The sequence below is a fragment of the Micrasema longulum genome, unplaced genomic scaffold (assembly GCF_059751315.1).
Source record: "Micrasema longulum isolate JH-2025_06_02 unplaced genomic scaffold, ASM5975131v1 h1tg001044l, whole genome shotgun sequence".
NCBI lineage: Eukaryota > Metazoa > Arthropoda > Insecta > Trichoptera > Brachycentridae > Micrasema > Micrasema longulum.
In genome coordinates this window covers 178,735-202,992 of record NW_028278232.1, presented here as the reverse complement: position 1 = coordinate 202,992, position 24,258 = coordinate 178,735, and the positions used below count along the sequence as shown (strand labels likewise).

The following is a 24,258-nucleotide window of genomic DNA, read 5'->3' as shown; positions in this document are numbered from 1 at the left end:
AAATAATAAAAAATATTTTAGTAAAAACAAACTTCTTTGAACATCAGTAGTTTCAACCGATAATAAGGCCAACCATGACTGACTGAAAAGGAGCGGAAGAGAACTCGAGACCTCAAACGCAGAGCAGTTTCAGAAATAGAACCATAGCGCTGATAATACGAGACATAATAATCAATTCCATAAAGAGAATAATTTTATTCCTAAAACTAAATGCATCAAATTAATGTAAACACATCGGCTTCACGGTACCTACTGATGAAGAGGTTCGGTGCCTGGGGAAATCGGATACAAATAATGTTTTCTTATCAGCGGTTAAAATCATAGCATTTCATTAGGTGCAATTGTACGGAGAAGTTTCTTGAAAATGAGTGCAAAAAATAATTTTATTGTGATAAATTACAGACGAATAATAGTAATAATAATAATAGTTCAATGCAGATGATGGTACGAAAGAGATAAGAATAGAAAAACGCAAGAAACGAAACGAAAACCGATGTTTAGAGGAAGAATAGGCTCCGGGATACAAGGGAAAAGGTTCGAGGGTGGAGTGCGAAAGTTATAGAACAATCAGCCTTTTCAGCGCTGTTAGCAAAATGCATGCCTCAGTATATGTAAGAAAGTCAAGTGCCGAATCCCCAATAAAGACGAGTTGTTTCACTTTCGGATTCGGCCTTGAATAATACCGAGGGCAAAATATAGCTTAAAAAAAGAATTTATTTGTATAATGTAAAATATTGGATATTTAATTTTGTATTTATTTCTATGCATTTTTTAGATGTAGCGCGCCATACTGTCGATTAAATCCACGCGCGGGCGGACAACGCTATTTACGTGGCCGGCCGTGAGGGAGGCCGGGCGAGTGGTCGCCCTTACCCCCACTCCTGCCCTGACTGCGCTCGCCTCTTTTCACCAACATGACCCATTGGAAAGCCCTTTTCAGGGCTACTGAGGTTGAAATGCATAAATCTGTAAATAATTTCAAATTTACTGTAAATTCTAGTAACTAATGACTACTTCTTTTACTACTCGATGATTAATCTCGGTAATATTTTAGTTAGGCCAATCTGTCGATGGCAATTGTTTCCCAACGAGATTATATTATCCGGAAGTTTTTGATATTGTAGTTTAGTGCACCACGGCCGCAGGAGAGTCTCATTAGGTAGACTTATCCAAACATTATAATATTGTCTTTCTAGTTGAGTTACTCGTATATTCGACAAATGCAAATAATGAATTGTTGTGGTACAACGTCAGATTTAATTAGCGACAGAATAAATTTAAAACTCCGTGCCGTACATATTCTCCTATAGATGTCATTCCTATCACTCCCTTTATGCGGACGGTCAGCTTTCAGGGCGCTCAATAATGCTCTGCAGAAGCCAGGGTGAAGATCTTTGCGACATCCCATCGGTGGCGGTGATAGGTAATAAAGAGCTCGCACGAGAGGTAGTATCGTATCGCACACGGTCAATATAGTGCAGGCAATTGGTAAAATAAACCAAAAACCGTTTCACCGTGTTGTAAAAATAACCAAAATGACTTACCCATTCTTGTTAGTTAAATGACGATACATCCTCTACATCCTCTATAATTTACAACCCATAAGTTATATAAGATAAGTTTATAGTTTAATTAAATGTAATTGCATAATATATATGTTTGAAAAATGGTAAAGGTAAATAAGTCAAATTAATTATTTTTTTTAAAGAAAAGAAGAAATAAAAGACACCGATTTAGAAAATTGCCAAAAGATTTGTATTACATAGAGTCTGTTATTCTATTCATAGGGTTTATAATAAATTCGCAATGAGAACAATACAAGCATACAAAGGAAGTGGTGAATATATAGAGAAATATTTTAATTCCTAATCGGAGAACCGATGTCGGTTCCACTGCCTCAGTTGCATGGACAGAAGAAACTCGGTGACTTTCCGGGAATACGTCACCGCGTCGTCCAGCTCCGCCTCCAAATCTGCACACACGATGCGACTACTTACCAGACAGGACGCGACGGAGCGATCCGCACTACCGACGCGGTCCGACGATACCGTACCGCACTCGGAGCTCCTCTTGCGCCTTCCGCCGCGCGCCTCGCTCCTCCTGCGCGGCGGCTCCCTACTGCCGTCTCCCTCGCCGCTGCTCTCGGTGGACACTGTCGATCGACGATCTTCCGCTGCGGAAGAGACCTCTCCCTCCACAGGCCCGGCGGGCTCTACGTTGTCTATTATCAGCGGGGAAATACTCCTCATGTATTTTTTGTAATCAAAGAGTAAGGAAAAATTGTCGTTGGATACTGCGTCATACGGAATGGAACGTTTTTTTTCTCGGACCGCCATATTAACGGAAGAAGCTGATGAAGAGGTTAAATCGGATGAACTGTCATATCTGGCAGTCTCAGCCGACACATTTATGTCGCATTTCTCCAACACCACCTGGCAATCCATCAAGGGAACTGTGCGCAATAACGTGTCAACATTGGGAGATCTATCTGTCTTAACACCATCACACAGATGTATAACTCCTTCTTCTGGGCTATTTAACCTCGAAGGGCTAGGAATTGCCTCTGAAAGGGTTTTTTTTGTAACAAAAATATCTCTCTGGGAAAGTACACTTTCCAGATCTAGCCGGAGACGAGTGTCTTCCTCCGGGAAAGAAACGGCGGGGATCTGACCGGAGAGAGGAGCTTCTTTCCCCGGGGAAGTGTTGCTAGTATCTAGGGAAGGACAGTTCTGCGCAAGTTTCCATACTACGCTGGAGAACGACTCCTCGAGACGAGGTCGGCTACGTTCCTTTTCCACAGTCAAACAATGTTCCAACTCTGGGGCTGAATCTTTCTTTAAAAACTTCTCCATAACATAATCTTTACTTTTATTGTTCTTTTTTACCATTAGAGGTTTATTTTTAGTTTTGAATACTCTAGACATTTTGCTTTTTTCCGTATTCGTTTTAACCATACTAAATAGAGAAATACTATTTTGGGCATTCGATATTTTAGTCTTCAATTTGGATTCAGTGCAAACGGAGGAACGTGGAGGTACCATATTAGTTTTAACCAATAAACTAAGCGGCATGTTGTATTCATTATCTGAACACCCTCCGACATCCGGCACGGGACGGGAGACGGTGCGATCGTCCACCGGCTGCGGCGCGCCTCTCATTCTCTCGTCCGAGAGAGCTCGCACGACCGTCGGGTCTAGCTTTTCTGAGGGAGCAGATCTTCTGACCTTTTTAGACTCGATGTTCTCGGGTTTGGGCTCGAACAACAGCTCCGAGTCTTGCGACGCCCGAAGCATGCGAGGGCGGTAGGAGTAGGACACCGGAGGACGAGGGAGGGGAGTCTCATCTCCCGAGGGGGGCTCCAGGTAGACGGACAAGTCGGGGTTGCTCTCCTTCGTAGGGAATAACTTTCTGCGCCGAGAGCCGGCACCTTCCAATGACCCCGTACTATTTGTCACCTTATTACATTTTTTTAGTGATTTGATAGTGTCTTTTTCTCCGAATATATATTTTTTCGTATTAAACTCTTTAACCGAGTTTTCATACGAAAAGTTTTTTATCTTTTTCTGATATATTTTCTGTTTTTCGTATTTAGCTAGTTTTTTATTATGAGTGAATTTTTTTGAGGGTTTTACAACCTTCGGACTATTCGCCGTTACTGTAACTAACGGTGAGGGAGTTCGGTTTCTGTCTCCGATGGAGATATTCCTAACGGGGCTAGAGCCAACAATATCGGCTCTCAGAGAGGAGAGAATAATGTCTCCCATTACGGATAAATCAGATTCGGAAGTGGAACGATTTAATCTTCTAATCACATCAGGATCTATCTCCTGTTGACAACCAGCGATACAGTTTTCTTTGAAAAACTCATCTTCAGTCTTTTCACGAATTACAGAAGGGGAAGTCACAAGGTCACAAGACGCCTGTGCCGAGTCACAGTTAGCGACAGGTTCCTTATCTTTATCTTTCTCGTGAGATTGGATCTTCGTATTAAAATCAACTGTTTCGGCAATATAACAAGGTTCGGGATCATTCGTTTTCTCAATCTCTCGAGAGCGTATAGCTTTTGCAATTGTAATTGTTTTTATTCCTTTACGGATGGTAATATTTTTCCTCCCCGCACGGATATTTTCACAATTGGATTTTTCCAAAATAGAGTTCTTAGTACACCTCGTATGACTCGCGAATTCCTGGACAACCGTGAGTTTCGGTTTCTTTTTGCCGAGGTTATTATTCTTATTAGCAGAACAACCGAGGGCAGATCTTTTCGGAGACGGTTGATATTTAGGATCCCCCCGGCTGGAATGTTGGATATTACCATTTTTAGTTTTATTATTTGGAAATTTTATTACACTAGAAATCGGATTATCGATGAGAGGCGGAATATCATTAAGTTTTCCATCTCCTTCCGTGAGTCTCGAGTTATTTAATTTCCAGGAAATGGCACTCCGCAAACCATTTACACTCGCAGAATTGTCAATAAAAATCTCAGTTGTAACAGATTGCTTGACGAATTGGCGCGGAAGATCCGGACCCGAGCGTTCCAGAAGCAGCGGGGGGGCGGCGGAGGTGCGCGGGAGGCGCGGGGGCCCGCCCAGGAACAGCGCGGCCACCGACACCTTACGGCGCGGCGCGGAGGGGGGCGTGGGCAAGATGACATCCTCGCCGCCCGCATCTCGCAGCAAGGCCGCCACACTGAGGAGCCTTTCCCCTTCCCCCGCATCCTCGGGGGAGAACTCCAAACTTTCTGAATTAAAACAAACATTTTACCTAAGGAAGACTTTATTAAATACAAATTGTCAAATGGGTCAAATATTCAAAGACAAATTTAAAAAGGGAAACGGCGTTTTGGACATTTTAAAAATCGCATATAATAACTTGACAGGATATAACTAAATTGATGTCAATAGTCATCCTGTAATCAAACTTTCTAACATGACCTTTAGGATGCGTATACAGTAGGCCCTTGACTTTCGCACTTAACTGATGATTCCTGAAAATTTGTACAAAATTCAAATGTTCAAAAGTGGAGGGATGTTGAAAAAAAATATTTACGAATAATACATTAATACATCCATATACATATCTGGTCCCCTGTTTATAAATTGAATATTAATAGAATCGAGAGTGTTCAAAAAAAAATCCTGAAACAAGTCAAATACAAATTTCTTTTGCATTTTCCAAATTATATAGCTTCTTTAAAATTTCATAACCTTGATTTTATTAACACACAGAAGAGATTTTTCGATCAGATCCTGATTTACAAAATTGTAAATAATAAATTTGATTCCCCAGAACCGATTCATCTATTTGCTTACCGCTACCCCTCCATACCAACTAGAAACTAGACTGTCTGATATTTTCTATATTGGTAATATTAAAACTAACCATAGGAAACATTCTACCATCCTTAGTATGTGTGAAGCATTCAACAAGAACTTTAATGGTCTTGACATATTAAACACTCCATTTAATAGGTACACTCCTACTTTCCTCCAATCATCCTTCACCACTTCTTATCCATTTCCTTCTATTCCTTCCCACTATCTCCTTGTTTTGTTCATATTATTCTTTATATAGTTTAAACCGTCGTCGCTTTGTTGTAGGATAATTTAGTGAATACGTATTATTGGATGGCAGGCCCTACTATGTATACATTTTTAATAGTTTTTATTTATATTCATTTAACCCGCACATTGTACATCTGTCTGTATTCGAAAAAAATAAAACAAAACAAAACTAAATTACTGAGGCCCGTTTAAGCACTTTCAGGCGGTTTCTTTACAAATTTATCAAAAGTTCCTCGACTATCGACCTTTTTAATGTGGCATTTAATATAAATTAAACAACATCAACTTGTCATTATTTGGAAAGATCGCCTAATCCTACCGTCGCGACGTCCTTCGTGCAAGTCACCGAAAGATTAATTCTGTAACCACTCAATTAACGCTCATTTCAAAGTAGTCACTTTCATTAAATCTGTTCACGGTGAAAGGATTGTTAGTAATACAACAATTGACAATTATATCACAGTATGTACAAAGTTTACAGGCAATACTACTTCCGTTCGAAAGGAAAGGACAGTGCAAAAATATTAGTACGCATCTGTGAACGGTGTTTACCCGGGAGTAGAGGGCGCAGGGTGGCAAGCAGGGCATGGGAGGGCCCGTCCAGCAGCAGCTCCAGGCGGGGGCCGAGCGCACTCAGCAAGCGGCGGGCCGCGGGGCTGCTGCCCTCCAGGGGGGCGCCGCCGAACACCAGCCGCTGCCTGTTTTTTTACAGTAGGCGAAATAATTTACAAGAATATCGCTCAGTCGTATCATCTCTTCAGTGACAGCGGTGATGTTATTGTGTATGTATATCTCACTTTGTCGGAAAAGCTCAACTAGATTACGCCTTATAACTTGTAACACATATAAATTAAACGTTTATGCGTAAACTGTCGCCTATTGAGTAAGTATAACTCCAGTTGAATAAAGAAAGCAGTTTTGATCGCGGTCCTGCAAAAATTGCAAGAATGACTTACACAGTGTTGTTATTTAAGGAACGATGTAAAACCTGTTTGTCTATTTCCTTATTTGAAAAGACTAACTTGCCCGTGTCGAAGTTTCACTATCGAGGAGTTTCAAAAATTTGCGTGAATATTTTTAATTCTATCTATGTATGTTATATACTGCAAGCACAAAACTAATGATGTAAACTCGAGGTTGCTATAAAAAGAGCCTCGGGGTTTTCAAACGGTTTAAAAATTTCTATAATAAACCTAAAATATGTCATACCAACTGTCGAGTTAAAATAAATTATATTGTTAAGCGTGAGGTCACATTATTTTTATTATAAATCATTGTTTGTTTTATAGAAAAAAAATATTTTTAAAAAATGAGACCTAAAAATAGTTTGGAATGGAAAACACCAGCTGCTCTCCTATCTCGTGATATCTGTTTATACTGCCGTGTCGCCTTTGGTAGAATGCTCGATAGAAATGAAGATTAATCAACCGTCTTGTAAACTAAATGGAATCACATTTTGTTTTAAACAAACAATTATTTTAATGAATTGAACCACAGACAGACTATAAGGATCACCTAGTAATTTGTAATTTTTAAGAGTTATTTTGGCGCTACGACGTCTTTTGTTATTAAATCCTCCATTCAATCTTTCATGTAACGGGTGACAGTAAAACTATAATGACATAAATTTTGGCAAACCGGTTAATATGATAAAATGAATTATTCAAATTTATTCACTTCAGTTTTGCATATTCACTATCAATTTATTGCTAAAACTAAACTAAATTAGAGAAAGTTTCTCTACAATCAAACTGTGAAAACAACAAAATAAAGAAACTATAAAAGGTTTCATTGTACCTCTCGCTGCTGTAATCAATTACGCACGGTCGGTGCATTCGCCTTATTCTAGTTTCCACAAATGGCAGTGTAGGAATACAGGGTGAGTTTTAAATTGGGACCGAGGAGAGTGCGAGACCTATGCGAGTCCTCCATCAGAGTGCGGATACCAAACCAGCAGTCCCCCTTCGCCGAGGATATCGGGACACTGGGAAATATCCAAAATCCCCCAATCGGTCCAAAGGATGTCCCGCTGCGGCAGACTAGGCACTAAAAGCACCGGGACTTGTATCACCGGAAAAATTACCAAAATTAATTAAAGGGAACTCGATAGAAAGTTCTAAGGTACTGAATGATTACTGTGATATGGCAGTATGCGTTCAGACTGGGAATTGCCGAGCCCGGTTGTGTATTGTATTTTGGTCAACTGGTTTGTTACTTTTGTGAAGAAAGAAGAACGCAGAAAAGCAATATGCCAGATAGAAAAAAGGGTGGAAAGGAAAACGTTCCCAAGCGATGTGTTGACGTGTTGAAATAATAAGCTGCCACAAGAGCTGATCTCAATGTGCAGTCTCGATGGGTTCAAAAATGGACTAGATTTGGTTGGGAAAAGTTAAAGTGCGCCAACAACTAACTTTTGTTAAAATAGATTTAAGCGCATCGCTGAAAATTAATATAATAATAAGAATAAAATCTCATGTTTTAAATTTCTTTTTAAATTATGTAGGAATTACGCCGAAATAAAAGGTATAAATGAGATTTTTTTATTAATAAAATGATAAATCATAATATCGGCTGTAAAACTGCCACATTTCCACTGTCGATATGTAAAACTACCATCGAGAAGTGGATAATGAAGATGGGTTCAGACCAAATAGCTAATAAGAGGTTTTATTGGAATGTTTAAATCATAGGCTAGGCTTACAAGACGATTTTATGTTCGAGAATCTTTTTCAACTTACTGTGATGCTATTTGTGAAAACCTGTAATTGGCTTATTTGTAATTTATTTTGCTTTGTATATAAGATAAAAATAGCTGTTCGTTATCCGAATAAATAATAAAAAAAATAATTAAAAAATTAAAAAGAAAAATTTACGTCCACTTTTGATTGCCCAAAAAACCTAAAACTTACCTTACTAGATATACACTCAATTGATGACATCTTAAAAAAAGCATCTATTGTACAAACCATCAAAGAAAAAAAAAACCCACTAATTTAGAAAATTCTCAAAACTCTAGATTTAACAATAATTTAACTTTACACAAACGCAATACAACTGCAGCTTTAAATCACTAGTCACATGTTGGGAAAAAAAACATTAATAATCTTCCAGAAATCCTAAAATCAATAACAAATATTAAAACATTTAATTCTAAATTTAAAAAACACACAAAACCCACCCTATCCTGAACTCCATGAAGTGGAACATTGTATATCTTTTAGAATATAATAACTAATTTTAGCGAATCTGTTAGTAAAAAATTACATGTAAATAAAATAAAATACATATATGTATACATACTATATAATATACTAGCGGACCCGACAGACGTTGTCCTGCCCGAACGTTGGCTTGCCTGCTATTATCTTGGAAAAATACTTTTCATTGATAAGTAGGTACCTAGGTACTTTATTATGTAAATAAAACACGAGTGATACTTTAATCCACAAATTTGGAATATCCAGTGACCGGTTTCATCGCTTTCGCGACATCTTCGAGACTGGATATTCCAAATTTGTGGATTAAAGTATCACTCGTGTTTTATTTATATAATAAATTACAATGAACTTCCATCAAGAATTTTCACTTACAAACTTAAACCTAGGTACTTGTTTATGATTAAATTCCAAAACTAAAAATTATTAATATTGAAATATTGAATTTAAGAGGGCACCTAGGTACTTGTTTATGGTTGAATGCCAAAACATCAAATAATTGATTTTCAAATATAGAATTCTTTTTGCAAATGTCAAACTCAGCTCATCTCACTAACAGGGGTGCACTTTATTTATACATGCAATTTTTTTTAATGTATCGAATGTCATTTAATATTTTTTAAGTATTTCTAAAAATTCAGTAAAAAGAAATAAATGGGAAGAAATTATAAGAAATGTAAAGAAAGAATCTGATTAGGATCCATAAAAAGCGAATGTTGTTTGTAAACATTCAAAAACAAACTTTTTTAAACACAAAAAAACAACACCTTTAATTTTTTTGTGCATGCATTCTCGTCAAATGCAACCCTGGTAGTTCATGAAAAAAATATTTGTGCTCCCAACTTTTTTTTAATGGATTAGATTGAAAATTTTAATATCTACATTTCGCTGAAAACTGCACCTAAATCGGTTAAGCCGTTTAGGAAGAGTTCAGTGACATCACTCGTACAGAATTATATACCCTCTAAACACGAGTTTTCACACTATTAAAGAGGTAGAAACGTTATTATTAATTTTGTACATACCGATCATTTTGTAATTTCATACTTATTTTGTCAAGATTTCTCGATAAAATATCTAAAAAAAAAATAAAATTTACAACTTTTTACAGCATCTATGTTAAAGGCGAAATTTCATTTCACGTGCAATTTAGAGAAACTGTTATTTTAACATTAAAAAAAATGTTTCCCTCGGCACTGGACACATCGGCGAAGGAACATTATTTTTAATAAAAAAACAAAATTATAAAATAATACATAAATAGGCGCACCGGCAAAGGCCGGCTGCCTACAACAGATAGCAATAATAATAGGCGAATAGTCACCCGGAATAGTGCACGGATGTCAGGAGCGGCAGGGGCAGACGCAGCATCTCCCAGCAGCCCCCGCGCAGGCCCAGCGCGGCGCGGGGGCACTGCAAGCTCAGGGAGCGCGACCCCGGGTTGCAGTCCAGCCAGAGGGGGCCGCGCAGCTGCCGCGCGCCCGCCCACGCCCGCGCGCAGAGCTGCGACACCACGCCGCCCCACGCCGCGTTGCCTGCGTTCAGGTAGCTGCGGCACTCCTGGAACGCCCGACACCGATCGCTACTATTAAAGTGCGCTCCAAACGCATGTTAAAGAAATTAAATATCCTGGGTATTAAAAGATCATTTTTTTCAGTGCTCCGACTTTTACTTACAAGTTGAAAGACAGACTGCTTCCCGGATACATGTTAAGGAGTATATATGCGGTACAATAAGTATTTCCACGGGTATGGAACGAGAAGTGGAGTTGATTTCAGGCGAGACAGACTGGAACTCGTGTCCGGGTTAACTAATTGCTAATTTTAGTCCCACGGAGTTTGTACTTATGTCTCAAATAATGTACAATAAACTTATGTATGTAAATAAATAAATAAATAAGGTTTGAAAAGGTTTATTAGTTGCCATCGGGGAAGATGGAAGCGTCTCCACTTTTCAATTGAAATGTTTCGCGTACATCGGGGATAAGCCATATATGTTTTATGTAGATTTCCAGATAAATTGAAGAGTGGTTTTTCAAGGTGGCCAGTTATTTGTGTTTTCCCCGTATTTATCAGATTAAGTTATTTTAGACTCTAATCATCCAATCGGATCACTTAAATACACAATTTGTCACATTCTTATTAAAATAAGAATTTTTTAGGGTATTTTGAGGAAACGGGGAAATTTGAAAGCCCTATAGTATCGGCTTAGTGACAGTTAGTAACAAATTTGATTGCTGGTTTATTGTGATTACAATGGCATTCTTACCTCGTTTGTTTTATTTTGTTATAAGTTTGTCATTATGTTTATTTTGTTTCGTTGTGTCAAGCAATACACGAGATATAGGCGCATCAGCAAAGGCTGTCTGTCTATAACGAATAATAATAATAATAACAATATCCCCGAGGTTTGGTCCCTAAGTAAATGAGTATCTTATATTAAATGTTGTATTTTTGTTTTTCTGTTATGGAGCTCGAACGAGCTCTATGAAGGCCCGGAGCCTGCGGTGGCATATAGTAAGATGGCGATTATCCTAGTGTACCTACAGCCGTAATACGGCCATATTTGCGGGACTTCCGCCTGTGGTTTGCGATATAAGAAAGCTGACAGACTGCAGAATGGATTACCTGGTCGAAGTTTTCTTTACCGATGGTCGGAGGCGGCGTACTGCCCGGCAAGGGCGGGGGGGATAGGCCGAGCAGCAGGAGGGACTCCAGCAGGTTGAGCTGGAGGCCGTAGTCCCCGCACGAGCCCAGCAGGCCGCCCAGGCGCGCCCTGCGGAGGGGAGAGGAGAGGTCAGTGAGAGTCGGCTAGGCGGACGCCGGGACGGGGACGGGCAGGCGGGACCGGACGACACTCACCCGTCGCGCAGGGGGGGCGGCACGCTCGCGGGCCACATCTGCAGGCAAGAGTTGAGGTGGTTGAGCAGGAAGGCGAGCTGGGGGAAGGAGCGCGCGGGGGCGAGCACGAGGGCCAGCAGGCGCGCCCCCAGCTGAAGGACGGTGGCGTGACAGAGGCGGGGACCCCGACTCGCACTCTCCTGCGATGAAGGAACGAATGGGTGTTATACTGAGCCCACATATTTATTTACTTGACAATAGTCGCAGTCTGCATTGCTTCAAGGACTGTTTAACCCATCGCGTGATGCCGACTGTGAATAGAAGGTAGGAGTTAATGAATGGAAAGCAGACGGCCGCTAAACTGGCGATATGTTTTTTCATCATCGTGTCTCTATCCCCGCCGTGTGGTGCATCGGTACTCCGGCGTTTATTGATCATCTGTCACATGGAGGTAAGGTGATCTGTCTTACACTTTGGGTGCCAGTCCAGGAACAATGAAATATAGCAGTGTAAAACCACCTTTTATACAATATTCGCTGTTCACTTTCCCAGGAATCAAACCCAGGACCTCGAGTATTGTAGACAAATGCGCGAACCACTACACCACGAGGCGGACTTATCCCCGCTCGATTTCTTCTTTCGAGAGTTTTACCCGAGAGCAGCCATCGAATCCCAAATGCTCGTCCAGGATTCTGATTCTATTTTATGCAGAATTGTATTCTTCATCCGTCCGGACACGGAAAGATTTATTTAGTTGTTAATATATTAAAAACCAAAGCTATTTTGTACAAATAATATGATTTTTTAAAATTAATTTTAAGCGAGGAGCCTAAAACTGATACGCTTAAATCTATTTCTCAATATTTCTGTAATGTTGCGTGTTAGACCTTCTTTATATTACACGGGAAACACATTTCATAATAAAAGAATATTTAAAAAGATAGTTAGAATATTATGTATGTAATGTTCGAATATTTAACATCATCATCAGTGGCGCTACAGCCCATCGTAGGCCCTGGCCTTTTCCAGAATCTGTCTCCATTCCTCCCTGCACCCTGCGGCTCTTCTTCAGTTTGCCAGGCCGATCACTCCAATGTCGCTTTCCACATCATCCAGCCATCCTCATTTCGGTCGGCCTCCGCTTCGTCCGCCTTCCGGAGTGGTATAAAGAATCTTTTTCGGGGTACTGTTATCATTCAATCTGCGCACATGGCCCGATCATTGTAATCTTCTTTTCATGAATCGCTCTCGCCACGCAGTGTCCCGAGTTTGTAACTAAACCATTTCCTCTGCACTCCGTTTGGGTTGACGGCGCCAAATACCTTACTTAATTATCTTTTTTCAAATACTAATACTAAATGTCGGAGGAGAGTTTTGTTAATAATGGTCTTAGTTTTTTTTGCGAGCAATTTGGATCCCAGATGTTTGAACAAGCCATAATTACATCTGTTTTCTGCCATAGCCGTACTAGTAACTGTGTTATCATCAGTCATTTGATTACCTAAATATTTAAAGTAGTTGACATTGTTCATGAGGTGTGACCCGACGTCGATTGCCCGCTGCGCATAGTTTATTTGTGACTTTTTTTTATTTAGTCTTGGATGTATTTATTCTAAAACCCATGTAACTTGCAGCCATCTGTAGCTAAGAAATCATCTTTCAATCCCGGGGTAGTTCGGGAGATTAAGTCTAGGTCATCTGCATAGGCTAATTAATATCTGAGTGGTCTTTCTAAAAATAGTTCCTGTCGTTTCTACTCCATCTCTTAGGATTTTTCTGGAGCAATATTAAACAACCGGCATGCACCGGCATGTGCTTCACCTAGCCTTAGAACGTTTTACGTCTGGAATGGATCTGATTTGGTGTTTTGGACCTTCACCGAGCAAATGTATAACATCATAAGTAAATTTGAGGATCGATTGTAAAAGGAAATTTATTAAAACTGTGTATATTGTATCAGTCTCGTGGTGTAGAGGTCAGCGCGATTGCCTACCACCCAAAAGGTCTCGGGTTCGATTCCCGGCATGGTTGACATGAAATATTTATTCAAAGGGGTGTTTTAATACTAGAATATTATTTCATAGTCAATGGATACTTATAATATAAACAAAAGTTTAGAGTCAGGAGTGTTTCCCGCAATTCAAAAAACAATGTATAGTAACACCGATACATAAATCTTGAGACCCAACAAACGTTTCTAATTATCGACCTATTTCCCTTTCTTTACCTCCAATATAGCAAATTTTTTTGGAAAATCTATTAAAAAAACAACCTACAAATTTGGTAAGTAAAGGTGAAGAAGACACAGCTCCTGAGGCATCCGAGCCCGCATCCGAGCCAGGTCCGCCACCGGACCCTCAAAGCATCCGCTATGGGAGGCTGCTGCGTCTGTTCTCGGACTTCAATGTTAGCTATGAAATCGAACCACCTTATATTCTCCTCAAGCACTTACTATCAAAACTCAGAAGGCAACTTCTCCTAAGTGATTACGGAGGTTCGCTATCGACCCTAAATCGATATGATGATATTGATAGCTATAGAAGGCTTCTATCCCAGTGAAAATTCCGGGACATTCCGCAAAAAAAAAATCTGTCCCGAACACGCAAACATGAAATCAGAAATGTCGTCTCTTTCGCTGAAATTTGAGGGGCAGCGTGGTTTATTTATTTCCAGGACACAAATTTGAGAAGCCATAGAGAAGTCGCTATCGATGTGTAATGGGTATGTATTCAATGTATATTCAATAATGTGCCGTTCCTCGATCAACACAGCACAAACTATGGCTTACATGCACCAACATCCCGATTGTGTAGTATTGTAAACTCGAGACAAGATCTGGACTTTTTTGGTGTAAGTCTTTATAGTTTTAAAAATTCACTAAGATAGACCTGATCTTGTCTTGAGGTAGTAATTTTATTTTTTTTTGTCCTAGCTTCAATTTTATTTAGTTTTATTTTATTTTATTTGTGCCTGTATTTATTATAAGAAATTGTATTTACCATCGTTAGAATGGACTGCATAAGTCCGTCAAATAAATAAATAAATGTAGGCTTCACAGTCCTTCCTCGGAAATTCAGTGAGAAGATCATCATATTCATCAAACGTTCTACCATCCCTCGTATATGTAAAGTATTTAACAAGAATTTTAATAGTCTCGGTATATTTAACACTCCATATGATAGAAGAGAACTAATAGGCTTGATTCAGAATAACAGAAAATAGACGTTTTGTCTTTTTTCTTACTCTTAATCATTAAATCAAATGCAATTTTCCACTCCTACTTCCCTTCAATCATCCTTCACCACCCCTTATCAATTTCCTGCTCTTCCTTCCCACTATCTCCTTGTTTTGTCCATATTTATTTTATTTTAAAACACGATATATACTTTTTGATATACCTGAATGACCTTCTAGATATAGACATTGATGGTGAAGAAGCAGTGTCATTTGCAGATGATACGGCCATTGTATTTTCTGACAAAACGTGGAACAAAGTAAATAGTAGATGTGAAAAAAGATTAAGATTAGTACAAAAACTGGTTAAATTATAACTTATTGACTCTCAACGAGAAAAAAACTGAAATTATTAAATTCAAAATCCGAAATAATATAACCAGCTGTCATTAGAAACAATAAAGATCCACCGACAGTGATGTCACTCCTGATCCATCAACATGCGACTGTACTATTTTGGAGGCAATCAAATCTTTTCAATACCTCGATTAAAACTTAGATGATTCTTTGAGATGGGATAATCATATACTTAATGGAAACAACCAATAGATTAAGAAGATTAATATACATTTTCAAAATTCTACAAAAAACCTCATTGATAAAAATCGCGTACTTTGCGCTTGCACAAAGTGTATGGTCGTACGGTATCTTAGGATGGGGAGGTGCGTCATTGTCTTGTCAAGACCCTCTCGTCAAGTGTCAAAAGTCTGTACTTAGAGTAATAAATAAAAAACCATATCGCTATCCTTCGGAGCAACTCTTTATGGAATTTAATGTTTTGGACGTTGAACAATTGTATGCTAAAACAATAATAATTCATCATCGCAATAATAAAATTGGCCACGTCTTAACAGCGCACAATACTCGTATATCAACTCGTAGAGTGACGTCACACAAACACATTGTGCCGAAGACGAGTCGGACAGAGATCTTTTAGCTTTATGGCTCCTAGAATTTATAAAAAGGTTAAAGATATTTTATTTACCCAACACGATGTAACTACTATACAAAAAATAAAATAACCCAGTAGCTTATTAAGTTATGAAGAAAAGAAACTGAAAGCTTATTAAATTACATTACAAGGCCAGTCATATTCATATTAATATTGTCCACAACAATTTAAATACTATACGATACAAAGACAAGAAGGATAAAATTGAAATATATTTTATTTTATTTTTTATTTTATTTATTTCGAATACAAACAGATGTACAGGTTAAATGAATATTTAAAAAAAAAAATTACATAAAATGTATACATAGTAGGGCCTGGCATCCAATTATATGTATTCACTAAATAATACTGTAATAAAGCGACGACGGCTTGAAGTTTAAACTATATAAATAATAAATATACTATATATTAAAATAAGATAAATATGGACAAAACAAGGAGATAGTGGAAAGGAAAAGAAAGAAATTGATAAGGAGTGGTAAAGGATGATTGAAGGAAAGTGAGAGTGAAAAATTGCATTTGATTTAATGATTAAACGAATTATGAATGAATGAATATATATATATATATATATATATATATGTGTATGTGTATGAATGTTTATAGGGGTGGACACGTGTGTGTGTATGTATATGGAGATGCATACATAAACATATGTACAGTTGTCTTCTTTCAAACGAACACCTCTCTCCCGCTTCCACTTCCACCGAGTCTACTACATCCCATGGCGTGTTTCTAGTCAGTCTGCCTTAGCACGAGTCTTCTCCTACAAGGCATTACGTTTTAATATTGAAAAAAATCTTCATATAGATTAAACCCTCATCGCTTTATTGTAGAATAATTTAGTGAATACATATTATTGGATGGCAGGCCCTACTATGTATACATTTTTTATAGTTTTTATTTATAACCATTTAACCTGTACATCTGTTTATATTCGAAGTAAATAAAATTTGTTTGAAGTTTGTTTCACCTACCGTAATTAAGGGAACTATATCCTCAACTAAACTCCACCATAGTTGCGAGCCTTTCGAGAAATATTCCTCACTCTGTTTAAATACATATTTTAGCAAATCTATTATCTCATCTGCATATTCGTCGAATGCTGTGGTTTCTTTTGATGATAACATTTTGTGGAAGATACGAATAGACCACTCAGGTTTACATTTTTTTAATAAACCATCCTAAAAACCAAAAAAAATCATCGTTTTCAATATTTTATAAAATTCAATGCCGAAAAGAGAATAAAATAAAATAAATACATTACTTACTTTGAAGTCGAAAAATAACACGTTTTGCAAATTATTCATCAAACTTTTACTCAAATGGATGTCTGCAAACTGTAAAGAATCAATGGTTTCATCCTTTAGCCGATTTAAATCATTTAAAGTTTTTACTTCACTCAGTTTCATGGTAATATCCATTTTGTACTTAATTAAAATATCACACATTGCATTCTTTAACCATCACATTGATCACATGATATACAGAGAACAATTTATATTGGTGAAACAATCAAAAGATAACTAACGCCTATAATAAGACACGATTGATATTTGTTAGATATGGAAAATGAAAACAAAATCAGTTTTTTCCTTCCCGCTATTTTATCAAACACGAAAAACGGCGTATCCAGTCTAATCGGATATATATTTTCAAAGTCTCTAGCCCGGTGGTACTGTTAAATATTAGGGGTAGGTAGTTTAATAATGGAAACAAATTTTGACCACCATACAAGAGCCTCTTTTGTCGTGTTGTACGTTGTACAATAAAATACTGAATGCGTGTTTTTTTTAAATACAGTAAAATAGTTACGCAGTGCAGAGCCAATTCTACTTTATAAAACAAAATTATCTTCAAAACGTTAAAATAACGTAAGGCATAGCATTTTAAACTAAATAAATATACTTATAATTTTTAAAGTAACAAAATAATATTCACAAAATTTTAAGCTCACTTCTTCAAACTAGAATCACTTTTCAATTTATTTATTTAGAATACAAACAAATGTAGACGTAAAATAATTATAAATAGAAATTATGAAAAATATCTATAAACATAAATAGTAGGGCCTGCTATCCAATAGCATTTTTTCACTTAAATATATTAAAATAAAGCGATGACGGTTTAAATTATACAAAAAATAAATAATACTTTAAATTAAAAATCAAAGAAACATGAACAAAACAAGAAAAAAGTGGAAAGGAGATTAAAAAGTGGCAGAGAATGAATAAAAGAAAGAAAAAGTGGAAAATTGCATTTAATTTGATGACGAGAAATAAAGAGCAAAAAAAGGCAAAACACCTATTTTCTGTTATTATGAATCAATCCCATTTGTTATTTTTTGAATTAATTTTATGAAGTGTTAAATATCGAGATTATAAAAAAAAAAAGATAAATGTTTCACATATACGATGGACGGTGTAATGTTTCCAATGTTAATTTTAATGTTAGGAAAATAGAAAATTGATTTGAAGGGGACACGGTAAGTAAGTAGATTAATTACCTAGTTCTGGGGAATAAACACTTTATTTGGGATCTGAAAATGGTCAGAACTACGTCCATTCAATAAATAACTCAGTAAATCTTTATTCTAAGGATAGGTAGTATAAACAAAACATTTTTACATACATGCTTCATTCTTGTTAGTAAAATTGGCAATTTATAATAGGTACATAAATAATTCAATAGGTACATGATACTTCCTAGTAGGTACTAACATTATTAAAATTATTCTTTATATTATGGCAATACACTGTTAGCGTGTCTTATTCTTATCAGCGTATTATAGCGTATATAAATGCCAAATGCCGTAAATTGGCTTCAAGTCTTCGAGGTCCCCTGTCCCCTGTGCGCCTGTCGTTGACGGTGGCGGATTACGGAGTACGGTGTGTACAGTGCGCGGTGAACTCTTCCGCGAAGTTAATTGCATCGCTATGTATTTTTCGATCGTGTCATAATGCGGGAATCTCAGATTTGACGTTTCTCTCGCTCATGTTAACCGAGGCAGTCATGTTAACCGTCAGACGGTCGAAGCGACACCCCTCCGTTCCGTCATGACCACCATGATATACACGCGTTACGGCTTCGCCGTATTCTTCTTCATAACATGGATCTGCCTGTGGATAATTCACCTCATAGCGCTATTCCACTCGCGGTGGAAGCTGCACCGGCCCGTCGCGATGCCGTCGCCGGAGGCGGCGCTGCCCGGGGTTTCCGTCATCAAGCCGCTGCTGGGCGACGACCCCAACCTCAGCTCGAACCTGGACACGTTCTTCACCATGAAGTACCCGCTGTACGAGCTGCTGTTCTGCGTGGAGGACGAGAAGGACCCGGCCGCGCTCGTGGCGCAGGCGCTGATGGCGCGCCACCCCGACGTGCCGGCGCGCCTGCTGCTGGGCGGCGCGCGCGTGGGTGTCAACCCCAAGGTGAACAACATGCAGCCCGGGCTCGCGGCGGCGCGCCACGAGCTGCTACTCATCTCGGACGCGGGCATCCGCATGCGCGAGGACACGCTGCTCGACATGGTGGCGCACCTCACGGAGCGCGTCGGGCTCGTGCACCAGATGCCGTTCGCGGCGGACCGGCCCGGCTTCGCGGCCGCGCTGGAGAAGGTCTACTTCGGCACGGCGCAGGCGCGCATGTACCTGGCGGCGGACTTCCTGCGCATCAACTGCCACACGGGCATGTCGTCGCTCGTGCGGCGCTCCGCGCTCGAGGCGGCCGGCGGGCTGGCGGCCGTGGCGGACTACCTGGCCGAGGACTTCTTTCTGGCGGCGGCGCTGCGCGCACGCGGCTGGCGCCTGGCCGTCAGCTCGCAGCCCGCGCTGCAGAACGCGGCGGCGGGGGGCACACGCGCGCTCGCGGCGCGGCTGCTGCGCTGGGCGCAGCTGCGCGCCGCCATGCTGCCGGCTACCATCCTGCTGGAGCCGCTGTCCGAGTGCCTGGTGCTGGGCGCGGCCGCGGCCTGGGCGGCGCACACGCTGCTCGGCTGGGAGCCGGCGGCCGTGCTGGCCACGCACGCGCTGCTGTGGTTCCTGCTGGACTGGCTGCTGCTGTGCGCGGCGCAGGCGGGCCCCCCGCCCTTCCCGCGCTGGTGGTTCGCGCTGGCGTGGCTGCTGCGCGAGGCGGCGGGCCCAGTGCTGCTGGTGCTGGCGCTGCTGCGTCCCACGGTCCGCTGGCGCGCGCGGCGCTACCGCCTGGCCTGGGGCGGCCGCGCCACGGAGCTGGCCCTCTCCCCCAAGGTCAAGTACTGAAACCCACTGCGATATTACTCTACTCCCCCGACGTGAGCTGACCCCGACTGTCACCGCCCTCGCGCACATCCACTCGGTTACGTATTTACGTTAGTCACATTCGGTTGTATTATAATTATTACGAATGAAGTGTATTTCAGCTTCGCCACGGTGATTTTATTCCTAAGTATGTTAAATTCAGTTTGAAACTACGCTAGTTTGCGGATATTTGAACGGAGATCGAGAAGGTTTTGTTTTATGATAATTTATTACTTTACTAGAAATAGATGCGAATGTACAAGTTACGATACGATGGGAAATTGAAGGGAATAAGTACTGAGCCTGCCACCCGATTACGTGTATTCGCTTTATGTTATTTTTGAAAAAGAAAATGTGAAAATCTAGGCATTTACAAGGCTTATGATCTGACTGAGCCGAGTGACACATTGCGTGTGATATTAACCCGTCTTGAACATCTATACTAGATTTGTGTGCTAATAAGTTTATTGCCTTGAAAACTTTACCGCGCGAGTTTCGGAAAATTCTTCATTTGAATTGTGAACCTTTCGTGTACAAGTATTAGAGCAAAGTTCTTGTAAAATTAGTTTTATCTTTTGGCGCCCCTTTTTTTTTTTTAACTAGTTTTGGCTACACATCCTCTTCATCGGGGTTAATTAGTAAAACTTTTCGAATTTTTAAAAATTTCATATTATTAAAACGAAGAAGAATGTTTTGCCAAAATTAGTTGGTTTATAAATTTAAAAAATAAAGTGGCGCATAAAAGACGTATTAATTTTATTAAAATCTATTGAACTTAAATTTATCTGGGGTGGTATTATGAACGCATGTTTATGTACTAAAAGTGCGCTATACCGCACTATAAATGCGTTTGTAATAGCAGCTCCGTCGTAACTGAGATTCTTCCCAAATACATATTGAAATTAGGGAATACCGGAATAAAATAGAATTAAACTTGCGCTTTAATTACCAGTAAGTGCCTAGACTTACATATTTATTTCCTTAAAAAATGTTTTCGCATCTCTGTTGAAATATCTATTTTGGTGAAATCCAGTACTTGTTTATAAAGATTTGGTCATACTCAAATATTGTTGATTAAGTAAAAAGTATTTATGTCATCTATAGGTGTTAAGAATTTATCGGAACGATGTATCTTTTATTTTACGATGCGAGTGAGTACCGCCTCGACACGGTGAGCGGTCAATGTCTCTATTTAGTCTCCGCTTCCCGTACTAAGTGTAATATGTACGCACACGCAGACAAGCAGCAGCTAATTCCTCACGACGTGTATACATACCCGCGTAAAGATTTCACTAATTGCCATAGCATATTCGGTTACTGTATATCTACAAGTATTATATAATTATTAAAGCCCGTTTTACATGTACATGTATGGGTTAGAAAACTGGACGAGAGAATGTTGTGTCGGTTAATATCTGGGCCCCGATTACAATGGGAAGTTATCTTTGACTGTCTATAAAAAAAAACCGATATTTGTGTACGAAAAAGAGTATATTTGCATGAACATTTAAAGTATTTTCGTCGGTAACCTATAATTGAACATGCTTAGAAGAAAAAATTGTTCGCATATTCTGCTTTTCAGACAGAAAACTTTAATTTTACTTTGCAGATAAAATTGAAGATAAATATTAACTTCCCACTATGATCGGGGCCCGGGTAGAAGACCTCCTGAATTAGTCCTCCAAATACCGAGTTTGTAAGAATGTGACAGTTTAGCAACATGAAATCGGAGAAGAAATCCACACAAAATGATACAACGCTTGAGGTTGATTTATTTCAAATTAACCCTTTTCTCAGCAATGTATCCTATAGGATACAAATGATCTCACAAATTAAAACACGAGTAAGGCAGCATTCAGTTAAAACTGCTTTTCCATATTTTTCATTCTTAATTGCATAATCACAATTCTTAATAAACTTTGATTAAAACAAAAAAAAAATATTTGTTCGTTTTGCCAAGATAAGGGTTAAGTTACAGCCTACATAATATATATTCATAAACTTATGTTTTTTTTAGGCTGTGCCCATGTAAAGCCATAATAATAGATAGAGAAATAATTACAACATTAATTATCATTTGTAACGCAGTGGACACTTTTACAGGTACTGTATAATATTATAAGGATACTGATAAAACCCTCTAAATGCATTATAGCCTGTACTGAGAATAATCTATTAGAATGTTGGACTCGACGAAAACCTTTTCCGGTCTTCCTTGATATGTGTGATGCACGCATACTTACGAAGCCTTCTTCATTTTCCACATTCGCTCCTATGCGGGCTCGCCTCGGTTCCGCCGAAAGATCGACATCTACTAGTTCCTTGTCGATTGGTTCCTTTAAATAGTTTCAATAGCTTAGATATTTAAAAAATATCCGCTAAATGGAATTTATAGTCTAGATTTGTCACAACTGAGAGGGAAAACATTTTTGAGAAGAAAATATTGAAGTCTAGGCATTTACAGAGTTTATGACCTGTCATTGGCTGGTTTATGTGGCCACTCGGTACAGTGTGTGACATTCACCATTCTGCCTATGTTTAAAAATCCACATTTCCTCGACTCTTCCGTCTGTTGACTTTTCCGAAGTAAAAGAGTCGATACCTTAATTTGTATTTATTTTTCACAAAAAATAAATATTTGCATTATGATTTACTCAGATATTTTGTATTTTGGGGGCCATTTTCAACGAGTTGTAAATAAAAATAATTAATTAAAAATTGGAATCGTGTCGCGGTAATGTGGGCTTCGAACCGTGGACCTCTGATTCGCGAGTCCGCGTCACTAGCCACGTGACCGCAGCCGGATGCTTGACGCGGGTGAGATTCATCTCGCTGAATTATTTCACCTACTAGGCGACAGTTCTTACTTCTTATACCGGTCGGTTGGACCTACTCGAAACATTGGAATGAATAGTTTTCACCAGAAAACATGATGGTTTCTATACACGCTCACTTTGAAACTAAATCTCTGAGGATTTTGTCAGTTGATAAACCCCGAAGAATGATGTAACTGCGTTTTTTACTTGTTTAGTCATATTATACGCTGTTTTATCATATTTATCACACCTGTATACCGACGAAATTCTCTGTTTTGTTGCAGCTGCAGCGATGACTCGTTTGTCAAATTTAGGTTTACTGAATAATAGAAAGGGTAAACTGTACCGTATGATACTTGTTCAGTTTTCTGATCCATTAAAATGATGATCATCATCGTGAAGTCGTCTCTCGGACCGGTGTGATGTTCTCCTTGATGCGGATGATATGAGACAAAATACAGTCGGATAGATGTAATTAAGCTATAACTATTTATTAAACAATATATTGTTTTACGACCGATTCAATTTGTGTGCCACGCCATTTTGTGTTTTATTTCGTAACGGAGTCATCGCTGAATGAACGTCAGTTCATTACAAGTGGTGACATTGTACTACGGGATACAACATGCGTCCTAGACACTGGCGCAAGAGTTGCGCCGTTGAGAATCTTCCTCGGTATTATGTATCCCTTATATCTTATATATGTAGATATGTCTGTGTTCCCAGTATTACTGTCCCCGTATCCAAGTAGGGCCTGGGTAGGCACCGATCTAGAGCTACCGCTTGTTGCGTTATGGAAATGTGGCTTCTTAGCATTTCTTCAGTTTGTATAATTATTTGAGCAATTTTTGACGTTTGGTAAATATTGGAGTATGTTTACACTGTAAGAATGTTTTTACAATTTATTGTGTTGTGAAATTCAATTGGAAATTTATCCGATTTTCCTGAGGTAAAATTAAATATGTTCCAAATTATTTAGTTTTTAATTTATGTATCTATCTTCATAATTTCTTTCCCTACCTAACGATGCGTAGGGCACTACATTGGTACACCAATCGCAGCGTATCTTGATAAATTTGGTACATTAAGGTAAGATAATCAGTCTTACGCTTCAGGTACCAGTCCGAGGACTATGAAATATTCTAGTGTGAAAACACCCCTTTAAATTGAAAACCGGGTTGTAATCCTGTGCTAGTATTGTGGACTAACGAGCCGAAGGTCCGAGGTTCAAATCCCACTCTACCACAACTTGATTTCCATTTTCCCAGCGCAAGTTATTTACGACTTTTAGGAAATGATCTGAAAATTTAAATATTTTAGTAAGTGAAAAGAACTTTTCTTTCTTTCTTTTTAGAAA

The 24,258-nt window shown here is 39.0% G+C and overlaps 2 protein-coding genes across 2 annotated transcripts; one reads left to right on the top strand and one right to left on the bottom strand.

Annotated features, from left to right (window-relative positions):
• Nucleotides 1–1,732: 1,732 nt before the first annotated feature.
• Nucleotides 1,733–17,383, bottom strand: LOC148277363 (uncharacterized). The gene is made up of 7 exons (XM_088232967.1): nucleotides 17,083–17,383; nucleotides 16,789–16,995; nucleotides 11,644–11,822; nucleotides 11,410–11,557; nucleotides 10,107–10,342; nucleotides 6,120–6,265; nucleotides 1,733–4,744 (listed from the first exon to the last, which is right to left on the bottom strand). The coding sequence occupies exons 1-7, from the start codon at nucleotides 17,260–17,262 to the stop codon at nucleotides 1,866–1,868; spliced, it is 3,975 nt and encodes a 1,324-aa protein (XP_088089093.1). The 5' UTR covers nucleotides 17,263–17,383; the 3' UTR covers nucleotides 1,733–1,865.
• Nucleotides 17,384–18,580: 1,197 nt separating this feature from the next.
• On the top strand, nucleotides 18,581–23,875 carry GlcT (ceramide glucosyltransferase). Its single transcript, XM_088232959.1, has one exon. The coding sequence runs from the start codon at nucleotides 18,868–18,870 to the stop codon at nucleotides 20,065–20,067; it is 1,200 nt and encodes a 399-aa protein (XP_088089085.1). The 5' UTR covers nucleotides 18,581–18,867; the 3' UTR covers nucleotides 20,068–23,875.
• The last annotated feature ends 383 nt before the right edge of the window (nucleotides 23,876–24,258 follow it).